The sequence below is a fragment of the Meleagris gallopavo genome, chromosome 4 (genome assembly GCF_000146605.3).
Source record: "Meleagris gallopavo isolate NT-WF06-2002-E0010 breed Aviagen turkey brand Nicholas breeding stock chromosome 4, Turkey_5.1, whole genome shotgun sequence".
In the NCBI taxonomy this organism is placed as follows: Eukaryota; Metazoa; Chordata; class Aves; order Galliformes; family Phasianidae; genus Meleagris; species Meleagris gallopavo.
Window position 1 is genome coordinate 4,095,784 of NC_015014.2, and position 15,350 is coordinate 4,111,133.

Consider the following 15,350-nt stretch of genomic DNA (forward strand, 5'->3'; position numbering starts at 1 on the left):
GGCGTGTGACAAGATGAAGTATAGAAAGCAACTTCTTCAGATAGTTTCAGGCTATAAAAATGTTAAGGCAGGAGACAGGAACGGTCCTCTCTAGTTACAAAGTACTGTGAGACTTCCACAGACATTCTGAAAAATTAAAGCATAGTTTTAAGAGTTACGGAAGTGGTGATTGTTTTTCTTTTTTTTCCTTGTGTTTGTTAATGTTCAGGTGAGTTTCTGCTTCAGGCTTTGAAGGTTTTCACCTTCAAAGGTTTTCACCTTTTTTACCTTTTTCCTTTTTCACTGGAAAAAGGGGAACATAAAAAGAAACAGTTACCAGCTTTTTCTCTCTTGCCAAGCATATTTCTTTCCAGTTGCACTGAAATTAGTTCAGAAAATCTTGGATTGATTTCTGTGGAAGCCAAGTGGCACTTACTCATTTGCTGCTGAAGTTCAATGTGTTAGTTCTTTCCATGTTTCTGCCTTTTACCCTGTTGCATTTTTACTTGACCTGCTAAACAGAACTGACTTGTGTAAAAACAACTGTAGTCTGAAGAAAACTCCGAATGTTGCATTGTACTTTGCAAGCAATCACATCTGTTTCTTTCTTGTTACTCATATTTAGCTCATACATTAGAAAATCTTACTGGATTCGAAGATTATTTGTTTACATTTGGGTCAAAGTTGCTTCAGCACTGTTTGTAATACGACCACAGCTGTAGTATTATTAAACTTAAGAGTCTGCTTCATTACTGTCAAAACCAATTCTACCTGTCAGTCCAGATGTTTTAAAAAAAAAGCATAGCTTTGTTTTCCAGCAATCATTTATTGCTCCTTGCTTAAACAGTAAGACACTTTGCTTAGTGTGCAAGGAAATTCAGTGCATTTGTCAGGCAAACTCATCTTAAGTCATACTGTTTGTGCTTTCATAGCAAAGTGAACATCACCGCAGTGAAGTGCTAAAGGTGGATCCTGGAGAGGACATATTTTCAATCCAGTCTTTTTCTACAATGTATACTTGTTTAGAGCTCAGCTTGCCTTCAGTTTTCGTTTCATATTTATACATCAGTATTATGTACTGAAACCAAAGCGATTTCTGCTCATACACTTCTGTCTCCGAGTGCAGATTTTGTTAATTCAGAACTTTTTGTTTTGTTTTGTTTTGTGTAACCAGGAAAGAAAAATGGGCTTGCTGTTAATTTTTAGCACTTCCTCAAGTTTGATTTGGACAACCTGTGTGGCCTCTGCGGATGTCTTTCTAAAGTGAAAATAGCTTCTTCCTCTTACCATTTTTTTTGGTATATCAAATTTTGTGGTTTTTCATTGTGCTTATACAGTGGCCCCTATTATGAGTGACATCCACTAGAAACCTCGAGAAGATTCTTAAAATAGGAATAATAAATAGTATTTAACTCAGAGAATTTCTCCTCTCGCTGTTCAAAACTCTAACCACTTAAGATCTTTTTTTTCCTAGAAAATTTAAGCAGAAATCAACTAGAGCATCCATTAACTCTGTTTCTTCACTTGATGGTAAAAGCTATCACTGGTGAGGATAGGTTAGCCAGAGGAAGGATCTGCCTGATGTGTACATAGAGAAATAGCAACCCTTGGAAGGAGAACATTCACAAATGTATGAGAAGTGACTAAATGGTTTCAGAAATGGTCTCAAATACTTGCTGTTTTTGATAAACATCTTTTAATGCAAAGAAATATATATATATATACGTGGAAATGCTCATATTTAGATGTTTGCGGTTTTAATTGAAAATTCTCTTTTTTGAGGTCCATGTAGGTGCTCTATTTTATTTTTTTATTCAAATTTAATTATTTTACAGGGCAGACAAAAGGAGTTTTTTAGTGTGATTTCTTTATCTAGTTGCTCTGAGTGCAGGAAAAAGTAATAGACAAATGAAGACATAATGTAATATCTGGGAGTTCTGTGGGAATACGTAATTTTTGCTTAAGCCAAGATTTTTAGGTATGAATTTGATTAAATTATTATTAATATAGCATTAATCAATAAGAATAAATAAGTTTTACAATAACAGGAATGTACTGAAAGTATTATCAGATGAATGATCACTGCATATATACATATATACATATTTGTGTGTGTTTGTAAGTATGTATGTATGTAAAAGGAGCTGACCAAATGACAGTAAAATAAAACTAGTTAGTGCTTAGAATCAGTTAGAATGTAAGTAGAGCAGAGAGGGTGTCACTTGTGCTCGTGTTAGTTGGTGATATACTGTTGACTTCATTAATGCTAGCTGAGGATACAGCTTTCTCAGTTTTAATGATAATATTGCGTTGGCAGGGAGATTTCATGATTGAATCTCAGCAAAAAATGGTCTGTATGCTGAAGGTGTAGATCCCAAATTCTTGCCAAGATGTTCAAGATTCTTGCCATATATCTTTACTCACTGAGTTGTGATGGCAGTTTAGGGAAGATGAATTAAGTATGAAAAAGTCAAACAAAAAAACCCAAACACCTGAGAGTCATAAAAAGAACAGGAAAAGAGAAAAGAAGAAACACACCAAAAAGTTTTAGGAAAGGATGAAAAAAGAAGATGAAAAATAACGGGGTTTTGAAAAGTAAAGTATTTGAAGGAATCCTTATAGTGAGATTAAACATCGAAGGACAGCATAGAAATCAACCAAGAGGATAATGGAAAACATATCAATTCTCTGATGCAAACGTAACATAATGCAGAAATTAATTGGAATGTTAAGAATGACTTCACTTGTGTTTCATTTTCAGGAGGATGTTAGGAAAAATAAAGATTGTGTTCTTTCAGTATTGTTCATTTTTTTTGCTTTGTAATTCAAATGTTAATGTCTTTCAGTGGTTCTTAGTCTCCTCTGCTGTATTTATGTGTACAAATCATTAGATATGGTGAAAATTTATTACTTGATTAATGTTACATTTATATGATGGCATTTATGCAATTACTAAAGAAATTAGCCTGTAAAAATTTGAGAATACTAATACAAATGATTCGTCTTTTTATAATTTTCTTTCTTTGTATAAAAATAAAAATCAGTACAAAAAAGTATATAATATAATTGTATATTTGTCATATATTTTCCTAAGGTTTGTAACCTGGCAATATAGTCTTCAAATTGGTTTTGATGTCAAAATAAATTCTTTAATTAAATTGAGCTCTTTTTTATTTAAAGCTGTCTTTTGGGGAGATATTGCCTTAGATGATGAAGACTTAAAAATCTTTCAAATTGACAGGACAATTGACCTTACGCAGCACTCCAATGAAAGACTTGGCCATAACACAGGTACGATATTTCAAACTTGCTTTCTAACTTATTTTTTTCCTTTTATTTACTTCTAAATAGAAAGCAGTCAGTGTTTTAAAACGTTGTCGATAATATTAGTTTCATTTACAGTTTAAAAAGTTACTCGGCAATGAACATGAATTGATTTTAGTTAAGTCAAAAGGGGAAAATTTAATTGTATTCCTGAATTTCTTGCTTAAAAAGCAAACAAAGAGCAAAGCAACTTGTTGAACCAAGGAGCAGAAACTGGGAGGAATCTCTGCCAGTCCTCTCTGCAGGTAGTAATGTGGGAAAGGAAGCTGTGCAAAGCTTTACTTCCAACTGCAAGTTCCTGATAGTGGAGCTGAGATGCCCTTTGGAAAAAGCATGTGGAATCCTGGAGGTGAGACTGGGATTCGAGAATTACAGCAGCACCTTTTGTTGTTTTCGTTGTTGTTAAATCTACACACCACAGGCAACACAACAACATTGTTATCCTTGCTATCATTTGCCTTGTCACATATGGTGCCTTAGTGCCAGACACCATAATCTGATTAATTTTCAGAGAAACAGATAAAGAGATATTATTCGCTCCTAAACATTTGTATGTGTGTCTGAAAAAATAGTCCATGTCTAAATATCTGCCTACCTCATGTCTGAAAATAGCCATGCTATCAGGCTGTGATTTGTAAACTCAAAAATGGGTAAGCTTTCAGAGTATGGCACTAAAAAAATCAAAGTGGGAAAGGTGTGAAAGCAAATGTTTATGCATAGTAAAGAATCTATATATGCATATAGCCGAAATTTGTTTTGTATTACTCATGTTCGATGTGTTGATGAACTCAAATGCTCTTTGCCTTGATGATTCCTAATATTAGAAAACAAGGATCGTTTTGAGGAATGACCAGAAAGGAATTTACCAGACAAAAGAAGCATTTTTCATTTTAACTTCTCCACATCAATATAAATAGGGTAGTTCAACTGTTCATTATAGTTTGATGATATTGTTTTAATACCCTGAAAATTTATTTTATCTCCTTTTAGTACCATTTTTTCTTTTTTGGATCAAGACTGGGTTTGATAATGTTAATTGTCCCTGGTTTCCTTCTCCCCTTCCCCCTCTAACAAAATACTTTTAATTGACTTTGAAAATATTTCAGCCCCTAGATTTGCTGACAGTGTAGACAGTGAGGTCAGTCATTTCCCCTGAAAGTGCACTCAGTCAAGTGATTTCTTTGGCCTGCCGATCTTCCTTTTACTTCTGTATCTTTCCCTTTTAACTCCAAAGATCTCTCTCTATTTTCTCGCTCTCTCTTTTGTTGCTGTTGTTAAAGTATATTGATCTAAGCTGTTTTTATACTGTTTTACATTATATATTTTATTTTTACTTACCTGTCTTGAGGTTTGCTCATTATCTTTGCCAGTCAACGCAATATCTTATTTAGGATAGTGAGTTGTCCTACTGAGGGTTACTAATGCAGTTGGATCAAATTTGTCTACCCTTACTGTGCAAGAGGGAATCAATGCAAGGGAAATAATCAGTGGAAAATGGACTTTGAGAACAAACTCTGCTGAAAGTACTGTTTTTGTACCCGTTCTCAATGAACACTCAGCAATCTTGATATTTTTTTGAAACAGAGTAGAAGTCTTTTTTAATTATTACATATAAGTTCAACAGATTTTGATGCATAAGTTGGAGTTTAGCTGGTTTTTGCAAACTGCAAAATTTCCAAAAGACATTACCAATAACTGGCTTATCAATATTAGATAGCGACTTAGAAATGGAAGGTAGTACGGATTTGCAAGATCAGATGCTTACTCTGAGCATCTTGTTTTACTCATGCAATTTATAATATATAATTATTGTGAATAGAAGCAAGAGCAAAGATTACAGCACGTGTATACTATTACAAGTGCAAAAAGATATGCCACAAATATGATTAAAATTTAAAATCAGAAAGTATATATATATTTAGACTGCAGTTTGGCAAGACTGTAAATCATAATATAAGCCAGACTAGTTATGTAAGACACTTCAATTTTTTTTTTCCACTAATTGGATTACACAGGCTGTGTTATCAAAGTAATGATACTTGAATTTTTTTTTTTTTTAAGAAATAAATATAGCATAGTACTTTCTTTCAGTAAGTATTGGAGTCTTTTTCTGCCACATTAAAGTTACTATTTTTTTTTTTACAAAGTTTATTTTTATATTTGTTGGGACTCTATTTGCATTTTTATGATACAAATGTTAACATTAGAGGCAGTTGCAATGACCGATAGAAGCAATTCAATGGTTATATTCTCTTTACTGTATATTACATTTAACCATATAACTTGTTGGGAAGGAATGTGTTGAACTATTACCTCATCTATCTAAAATGACTTAAAAAAATTTGGAAAATTTGTCTCCAGAGAGCTAGCAACTATGTGACAGTGTAATCCAAATAATTAGGCACATTGTTATTCACTGAGCAGCCCATGGACTCACTTGCCTTATATGGTATGATTTTAAGTTGCCTCTTAAGAAATATATTTTCCACATATGTATTGAAATGTTTAATGGGAAATATGGAAAGGTCTGCTCTGTGGTGGTTGGATATTTTGGTGGTCTCTTTGTTTCTATCTGACTTTTGGTGTTGCACGAGTAGTTTGAAAATTCTCTTGTCCTGTGACAGTTATTGATTGTTAAATATGATTTATTACAAACATAGACAAATCTCAAAGCCTTCTTAACAATTCTGAGGATTTATTGGACTGTATGGTGTTATCAGTGCTCTTTCTTTGAGCTTAAGTGTATTTTCAAAACCACGTGCAACCACAGCAGAATTAGATGTGAAGGTGGCTTGTGACATGCATCTGATGTACATGCTAGATTCAGAAATGTACATTTCTTGAAGTAACACGATAGATGTTAAAATAAACTATTAGTTGAATTCTTATTGCTCATTGATTACCAAAATGACACACATACATGCCTGTAGGGTCTTATTGCAGTACATGCCTGCATGTGACATTTGAAAGCCTCTGAGAGTCCATTGCACATTCATGTTGACAAAGAAAGCCAAAAATTCATGGTATAATTAGACTTATTAAAGTGGCTTTTTTTTTTTTTTTGGTTCTGGTTTGTTTTTCCTGATGAAACTTTGGGTGTTTCCTTTCACCCGTTTTCCTTCAAATGGGAAGATTATGGCATACATTTAGGAAACTTTTGTGACAGTAGGGCTTCTAGCGGTCTATGAATACGGCTCAGAGAATCTCAGTGTCACCAGAAAGAAGAAAAAGCTCCAAATAATAATTAAATGATGTAATTACCGTGACTTGTCTGAATAACAAAGACATGCTGGCTTACATTCTGGAATGCATTTTAGAAAAAAATTTCAGCTAAAAATGTCTTCTTGCTTCATTGTCGAGGATACTTGAAGAATTTGTAGGCAAGTCATTCAGGAATGTTAAACTTCCTTAAAGACACAGCACTTTTTGAAGGATACTTGCAATCTCCTCTGGCTATGTTGTTGCTGTAGGTATAAGTTTCCATGTTCTTAACTTTTCTAAATTCTTTCTTTTTTCTTTTGTTTTCAAAGGTGGCTTTGGAGAGCATGGGATGTCAAAAAAGCGAGGTGCCCTCTATCAGCTTATAGAAAGGATAAGAAGATTTGGCTCTGGTATATTTACTGTTTAAATTATCAGGTTGCTTGATATGATGATGTAACATGAGTATTAATGATTACAATGCTTTAACATACTAAAGCATCTCTATATTTCTGTTGGCATAAGCAAACTTTAAACACTATGAGAATAGTAATGAAGAGATTAGCTCTTCATCAGATTTTCTTAGAGATCTATTTCCAGTATAAGATCTGGAAGTTAAAATGTGCTTTTACCTCTCATATTAAAATTTCCTTAGCTACTTAGCGTGGTTATGTTCATATTGATAAGTTCTACTTTTATCAATACAATGTCTGCTCAGTCAGTTGAGGAACGTGATAGATAGATGCTAATATAATACTTATTCCTCTGAATCCATTTGGGGCACTGAGATGAGTCACACAATTTGAAGCTTTTATGGTGTGTTGCACTAAATAAACACATCATCCTTCTGTTAGTATGAATGCAGTTGAATTCAGCATGCAATATCAGTGAATCTCCATTAATACTGGCCAAGTGCATTTGCCATATTTCGTACAAAAAGATGTCATTTTAGTGTCAAGGAATGTCAACTTCTCAAAAGAAAATATGTAAAACTGCATTTTCATCACACTACAGTGTGTCAACATGCATCAGTGCATATCTTGTAAGCTTAACCACAACACTCTAACTGACTTTGCTGTTATATGCTGGTATATAGACTTCATTTTTATGACATTTCAGTACTGCATAAGAGCTTGTTGTCTTTTATATATGCAAGATCACTTGGCGTGATTCATTTGAATCATCTTCACTGATACCCATACTAACTTACAGATTGCTTCAGAAGAGAACAACTAACTTTATTATGGCGTACAAGTACCTGTCTAGCTGTCCTTATCCTTTTTTGTAGTCACAGTAAATTTCAGCTGATTTAGGAGATATTTACCTGTAACAGAAGGATGATTGGTAATCTCTCAAAATAGTAGGCTTTTATTGATTTTCCAACTTCCAGCCATGAGTAATGCTTATCCACAGGGATGCAAAATCTCATTTGTGAAAAATATGTGTTGACATTCTGAAGTGTTATAGAGTTATTGTGAAACTGAAAGTTAGATTTCCATCTGAGAATGTTGTGGCTATTACCAGTAGGTGCAAGTAACGGAGATCAGAGGGAAAAATTAACTGTGACTTTTTCCGTAAGTTTACAGTTTACTTTGCAAATAATTTATCTATTTTTCCAGATAGTTCACGATAACAAAAGCGAATGTAATAGACTTGTTTCTGTACATTGCTCTAGGAATAGCATGCACTTGATTTTTTTTTTCCAGTTCCAGGAATAAAATTTAAAGGGCAGTAAATGTGGTGATTACGGGGTCTGCCTTTTCTTCCCTGCTGGAGAAATCCAAACTTTCTTAAAACTAAACAAACAAACAACAAAAAATAACCCAAACCAAAACAACAACAACAGCAAATAAAAGACACAAAAGAAGGAAGTGTATTCTTCTTCTTTTTTTTATTATTATTATTGTTAGGTGATAAAATTTAGATGCAACTATGCAGACAGTGTTTCTTTCAGTCAGTAAGCTTGTGTGCAAATTCTTAGTGTAGATACTTTTGGAAGTTGAAGATTTAGATACGCCATTTCAAGCACTTCCTGTAAAACCAGGTAGTAATAGATTGTTGATAATAGTAGTGTCCTGTTTTTAAAGGGCATATAGAAATAAGAATATGCCTTTGACGTCATGGAAAATAATTATTCAGTAATGGTTCTCTCTTTATTATTCTGTTCTTTCTTTTCTTTTTAATGATCTCAATTAGTGTTTTAATTGTCGTTACAGGCTTTGAGCAAAATAATACTTCTAAAGGAAGAACCACAGTAAAATTCTCAGGGAAAAATGAGAAGAACAGATTTCCCAGAGCTGCTACATCGCGAACAGAAAGAATATGGCCAGGGGGTGTCATTCCATACGTAATAGGTGGAAATTTCACTGGTAAGTCTTCAGCTTTATATAGGGAGAAAGAATATGGTTTATTTTTTTTATTCATTTATAGTGAAGTCACACAATGGAAAGATTTCTGCGGGATCAGGCCAGGAGTGCATCTGCTTTGAAAATGTTAGCCATCCTTTAATAAATTGTTCCCAAGGGCAAGCTGTGTAATAAAGATATTTAGGTGTGTTTTAGATAGGGAAGTCTGTTTGTTTGATGTTTCTTTTGTTATGTTTGTTTTTGGGAGCCTAAGTAACAGAATGTATTGAAATTTGTTTTATTAATTAAAAAAAAAGTATGTTTATTTAGTTTAAAAATATAACAGAATTAACTAGTGGGACGTGTATTTTGCTAAACTGATTTAACTCAATTAAATGACTTAAATGTGTTTTGTAATTCCTCAATTTGGCTTTTAAACGGGTACCTAATTATTATACATGACAAAAAGAAAAAGCTGGCTTCAATATTTGTATGTAATTCTTAGCATGTAAATTTAGAAAAAAATTAGAACATTTATCATTCCTGAAAAATGTAAGTGGATCAGTATCAGTGTGGATATAATCAGTAATTTAAAACAAAAAGGAATGTAGAGAAAAACAGAGATGGATAGAAAACAATACATAACAGCATCTTATTGTGCACAGTAATACAGGAAGCCTAAAGAAACATGCAAATTCACACATGTTGTATGGACATAAGAAATCAGAGACCTTCTTTCCAAACAAACTGTTCTAGTAAATCTTTTAGTCTGGGTATTTACAGACTATGTAACCTCTGTTTTTGGATAGCAATCTTTTGGGAGAATGTTTGTAAACTAAGTAAAAGGTTTACATGCTAAACATTTTACATTTTCATAAAGGTAGGTTTTAAAGCTTGATGAATATTGCTTAATGATAAAAGGGCAATACAAGATGAAATAACCCTTAATTCTTAGGAACGTGGCATGGTTTTAACTCATCCTTTTTATAAACTTTGAGATTTTGTTGTCTTTAAGTTAAAGCATTTTAAAAACAAGCAAACATCACCCACGCCCCGAGTTATCCATCCATTCTCTGCTGAAAATGTAGCTTTGAGAGAATGCAAGGTGGATATATTTCTGCCAGCAAATTCATGCTGAGTACAGTTCTTTGTGGATTTCTAGCTCAGCAACAATATTCTCAGGTACTGCCTCTAAGTTAATAAGCCTTGTCTTTTATTAGGCAGTGAAACTGCTTTGCTATGCTGCCTCCAGCACCGTATGGGCAGCCAGCATGCACAGGGCCTTGATCTCTGTGGAGACCTGGCTTGGTGTCTTCTGTATCTAGACTGTTCCTGAATGTGTTTCTTTCTCTTCTTAAAACAAATATCAAGGTATGCTTTGTATAGTAACAAAATACATTTTTCGCCTTTTGGTGAGTAATTTGATTTCTGAAAGGATTGGATGGGAAGGAAATGGAAATTGGTCCCTGCTTGAAACAACATTATTAAATTCAGATGCCTTGGTTGGTGTGCTGATGTTAAATTAGTCTCCATATTTGAAGACTATAGGAATTTATCCACTGATTTATTTTCCGACTAGATAGATAGGAACCAAGGATTTTTCAAGTCCCTTCCCTTTCCCACATCGTAATTTCATCTGGGAAATTGCTTAGCACATATACAAACAGAGGCACATAAGCCACACTAAATTTCTTCTGCTGTCTTCCTCTTGTGTAACACAGCTGTGCTTTTTATTGCAGGTTTTATGTTTGCTAGGGTGTGTCAGTTGGTAGAGGTCCCCTTACAGGCCAGTACGTTATGGCAAGCTGATGATCTGAATGTCCCTTAGATTGGAGTTTGGCAGCCCATGGGAGTGCTGTGACACTGGACTTAACGGTCCAGTAACTCCTTACAGGCCTATATTCCTACTATTAAAATCTGATTTTAGGGAGCAGTTAGAAAAGCCTCTTATTTCATGTCATGCAATTCTTGCAGGCACGCAGCGCGCCATGTTCAAACAGGCTATGCGACACTGGGAAAAGTACACGTGTGTTACATTTATTGAAAGAAGTGATGAAGAAAGTTATATCGTATTTACATACCGACCTTGTGGGTAAGTGCGCCTGTATGTTAACAGATAGTCACACTTTTTGTGTTTGGACACATTTCTCAGCTTTGCAGTTGTTAGCGAATAGCTACTTTGCAAGGAAGGGAATAGTTACTGTGTTTAAGCAATGCTTCTGTTCTACTTGGCTGTGGGTTAATTGAAAGTAGTGATTATTGAAGTTATGCCTCTCAGATATTGCTAAATAAAATTATCTTACTAGATAATCATAGATGAGATCTTATAGTTGGCTTTGTCATACTTTCAGTATTCACATACATTGTTCTAAAGGTGCCTTAAGCCTAATTGCCTGTGTATTTGATGTTTTCTCCATATCACATGTTCTCTGCTGGATCAAGTACAAACACCTATCCCTATTCTTTCTCCAGCTTAACTGTGCTTATTTGTAATTAAGGTATTATCTTTTATTGCATTGACTGTCCTTGCTCAGATTTATTTAATCAAGAAACTTAGAACCTTTTCACAATTCCTTCTCCCAGATCACTGACAAGTGAAAATGAACAAAACAGATTTTGTCATTCATTAGCATAGCTTTCAGTCAATCGCTTTCCATCCTCAGATATTTCTGCTGACAAATGTATCTGCCAGTTACGTTTGTTATTTATTGCACTCAGAAATCTCGATTTAATATAGTGCTCAGTGAACTGCCTGTGAGCACCACGTTTGTTTTCACTCACTACATGTGGAAATACTGTACTTATGATAGTTTGCTTCTGCTGGGGACATAGGGGGACACATTCTCTCCAAAGAGGGAAGCTGTCTGTCTTGCTGACTTTCTGATCAATGAGAACTTTGCATGTCTATTTCATAAGTTTTACAGGCTAAGGTTGTGAAGGGAAGTTTTGGAATCTCCTTATACTGCAGGTATGATCCTGAATGTACTTTACTGTAGTCTATAAGATTACATGTAGACTTGTCTGCTTAAAATACCCCAGACATTCCTCTCTGAACCTTAGATACTTGCAGTGTGGGAATGTATTCTGGGGGAATGCTCGTGACCTTGTCTTTTGTATTCTTGTGCTCTTGAACTCTGTTACAAACTGACAAATTAAATGCACTTCTGTTTTCAACCAGCTCGGCTGTTATTACTTAGTTAGCAATGCAACTCATAAGATAGAGAATACTTAGAAATAGTTGGAAAAAAACAGGAAGTATAGAATAATAATGTTGCCTGCCTGCTCTTGGCGATGTAGAAAGCAATGTGAATTTAAACAAAGAAAGTGAAAGGGATAAATGATCACAGGCATGTTAGGAAGAGAAGTATGGATATATTTCATGAAAGGTAAATGCTACGACTTCATTGGTTGGCTTGTGCTTCATAAGATGAAGTCACTATGAGGTGAAGGCTGGATTATAACAAATTCAGACCAGAAAGCTGGAGTATACTCAGCATCTGTGTTCAAAGTCACCATTATCCTTTGCCATCAGTGTTTTATTGGTGGATGCTTTCCATACAGCTAACACTTAATGAAGTCTGTAACAGTTCTAGGATTAAGAACAGGGAAAGTGTGGCTGCCAGTGAGGAAAAGCCTAAGCTAAACAGAAGGACCTCTTTTGAGTTCTGATTGTTTCAGAAAGTGCCAGATAAATAGGAGTGCGTCTTCTCTGGGTGAATAGAAACTACTATGCACTCACAACTTGTATACAATGCTGCTGTTTTCCATGGAAAGAAAATAGACAAAAGTGACACCAAACCATCTGCAAACACCTTCTGCCACATGGCCAGTCACATTGAAATGAGTCTCTGTGCTTTCCCATAGAACCCTGCTGTGTTGGTTTGTTAGCGCATTGTGTCATTATTGTTACTTGTACCATGCTAGTTAACATTCACAGATGAGGGAAACTTTATTGTACTCAGCACTGTCTGAAATAAAGACTAAATGATAAATCCTACCACAGAGAGCACATAGTCAAAGTATAGCGTATCTAATGAAACAGAAAGTGGACAAAGCCATATATGTGGAAGTTGACATGGCAATATCTATCTGCAGATGTCTCAGGTGGCAGTAACAGTACACTAACAACTGATGTGTCTTTGAGCCTTTGCAAACCTCAAGGATATTTTGAAGGAGCATAATGCATTACTTCCTGCAGCAGTTCGTGGGAAGCTCTGCCCAGAAAGGCCGTGATGAAAAAAAGAGCATATTTGAAATAGAGGAATTAGTTATCAGAGGTAGAAACATGAGCTTTCTACAGTTGAGAGTTTCCATTTCAACAATGGGTGAGAGAAGTTTTTGTTATCATAAACATACAAGGCTGCAAAAATATCTGAGCATCCTGAAGATGGAAACTATCTATGACGTTCCTGAAATATGCTTGTCTAACTTGTTTCTAAAAACATGCAAAATGAATACTTCACAGCCTGCTAAGAAATACATTGCTTCAGTATCCTTAGTATAAGAATCTGAGGATGTTGGTGGCAATAGTTTTAATCATAACAAAAATAGGGATTTCTTGCTGCAGTTGAAGCTCATCAACTTCTTTTCCGTCTCACCATGACCATAGAAAACAAATTATTCCTTTTTTTTTTTTTTTTTAAGGACTTTATCATATGCTTTGAGACTCTTATTATATCCGCCCTCAGTTCCATTTTCTTTTAGGCTACAAAATGTCCAATTCATTTAAGCTTTCCTGGCAAGTCATTTTTCTAGGACTTTGATCACCTTGTTACTCTCTTTTGAAATTCTTTTTCGACTACTCCACATCTTTCCTGAAATTGAGAACCCTGAAAAGGACATACTTGTCCAGATGAGTCATTACTTCTGCTCAGCCAGCGCTAGAGCTAGTTCATATTTTGAAGTCTCTCTGTTCTCTTAGGTATCTCCGCGATCTGTTTCTCAATGCCTCCCACCTTTGACTTGTGGTTGCCTGGGACACAACTGCCATTACACTCCTTAGTTCTTTCCACAGCCCTAATACTGCCACAGGTTCCATGCCCAGCACGCATCACCTTTTGCACATTTCTGGACAGTAGATAATGCTATATTTCCTTTTTTATATCTCTCCAATCTGTTCAAGTCATTGTCAGCTCCAGGCTTATCTTCATTGTGTTTAGCAGTCTTTTCTCAGACTGCAAGTTTAAAGATCATATTATCAGTTTTCATTTTGTATATATATATTCTTTCAATTAACTTCATACTCCCTTTTATAATAGATTTCTATAGTTTACTTACGAGGTTTATGTGGAAAGAAAATTTAATTCTTTATGGCTAGAGGGCTCTTCTCCATCACTATAGTTTCATTTTCTGCAGTCTTAAACTGCAATTACTTGTCATAATGTATTTTTTATGATTTTGAGAGCAGTTAATTATTGAGAAGACTTTCTGAAACACTAGTTTGAATTTTTAAAATTATAGTAGTCATTTGTACCCATTAGTTGCAGATATGAAAATAAGAATACTGTATTGTTACTTGTGATCTTTCTACCAAAGCAGAGTACGTTGGAGTTAATATATGCTAAAACAAATTCTGATGCAGATAGCTGATTAAAGCAAGTAAAAAAAATCTATTCTGTAAGCAGGTTCCAAATAATGTTTGTCTTCTTCATGCTCGTGTTTCTGTCTATCAGATAGAAAGTGCCTGAAGGTAGTCAGTATATTTCTCTGTCTGCAAAGCCAAAAAAGAAAAAGGGGGCAGCTAACTTGACTGGCCTCTATTCACATGCTCTTAATAAAAGTTCTAAGTAAAAGTTCAGACTTCTTTTTATATAGTGAGACAAAAAGTAATAAGGAAAGAAGAAAGAGCAGTTAGTCATAGTGCTCTAGTACTTCAGCATGCCTTTCATCTGACTTTGTGGTAGCTTTTTTTCTCCATCAGAAGGCTTTACTACTTCTTGTGACAAACTTGAGATAACTACCATTGGTGCTGTACCCTCCAGTTTGAGTATTTGACAAAGCTGTCTGATATACAGAAAAGTCAAATCTCTTTCATGTTCTTCTGTAAATGTTGTAGAATGAAAGGCTTCTGTATGTTTTAACTTTTTTTTTTTTTTTTAAGTTGCTACTATATTAATACACATTGCAGGCAAATGCTTAAGTTGTCAAAATAGGTAAAGTCATTACCTTACATGTACTTTTGCAGCATTTTTAGCTTGTAGGAAGTTTACCTGCTCTGTAAGGTGCACAGTCACTTGTATGGAAAGAGAAGTGCTTCAGATTGTCCTCAATAATCTTTTTTTTGTGTGTGTGTATTGGGTTGGTTCTTGCTCTCGGGTGGTTACTAACTCTAGCAGCTGGCACTCTTCCTGTCACTGGTAGCCAACACTGCTCCTCTATGGGTGGTGGTATGGCCTGCACAATGGGTGGTAGTTATCCTCTTCAACTCTCGTGACCCCTGACATGGTGTATTAACATGAACTGAAGGATTAGTACACTGGGATGAGAAACTGATAACGAAAGAAT

The 15,350-nt window shown here is 34.9% G+C and overlaps 1 protein-coding gene across 1 annotated transcript in view; it reads left to right on the forward strand.

Moving 5' to 3' along the window:
• TLL1 (tolloid like 1) overlaps positions 1 to 15,350 on the forward strand; it is a 110,713-nt gene that overhangs the window by 34,206 nt on the left and 61,157 nt on the right. Inside the window, exons 2-5 of the mRNA XM_031553249.1 lie at positions 2,961 to 3,270; positions 6,834 to 6,914; positions 8,718 to 8,870; positions 10,821 to 10,938. Coding sequence (XP_031409109.1) covers positions 2,961 to 3,270; positions 6,834 to 6,914; positions 8,718 to 8,870; positions 10,821 to 10,938 — 662 coding nt within the window. The remainder of the gene's footprint in view (positions 1 to 2,960; positions 3,271 to 6,833; positions 6,915 to 8,717; positions 8,871 to 10,820; positions 10,939 to 15,350) is intronic.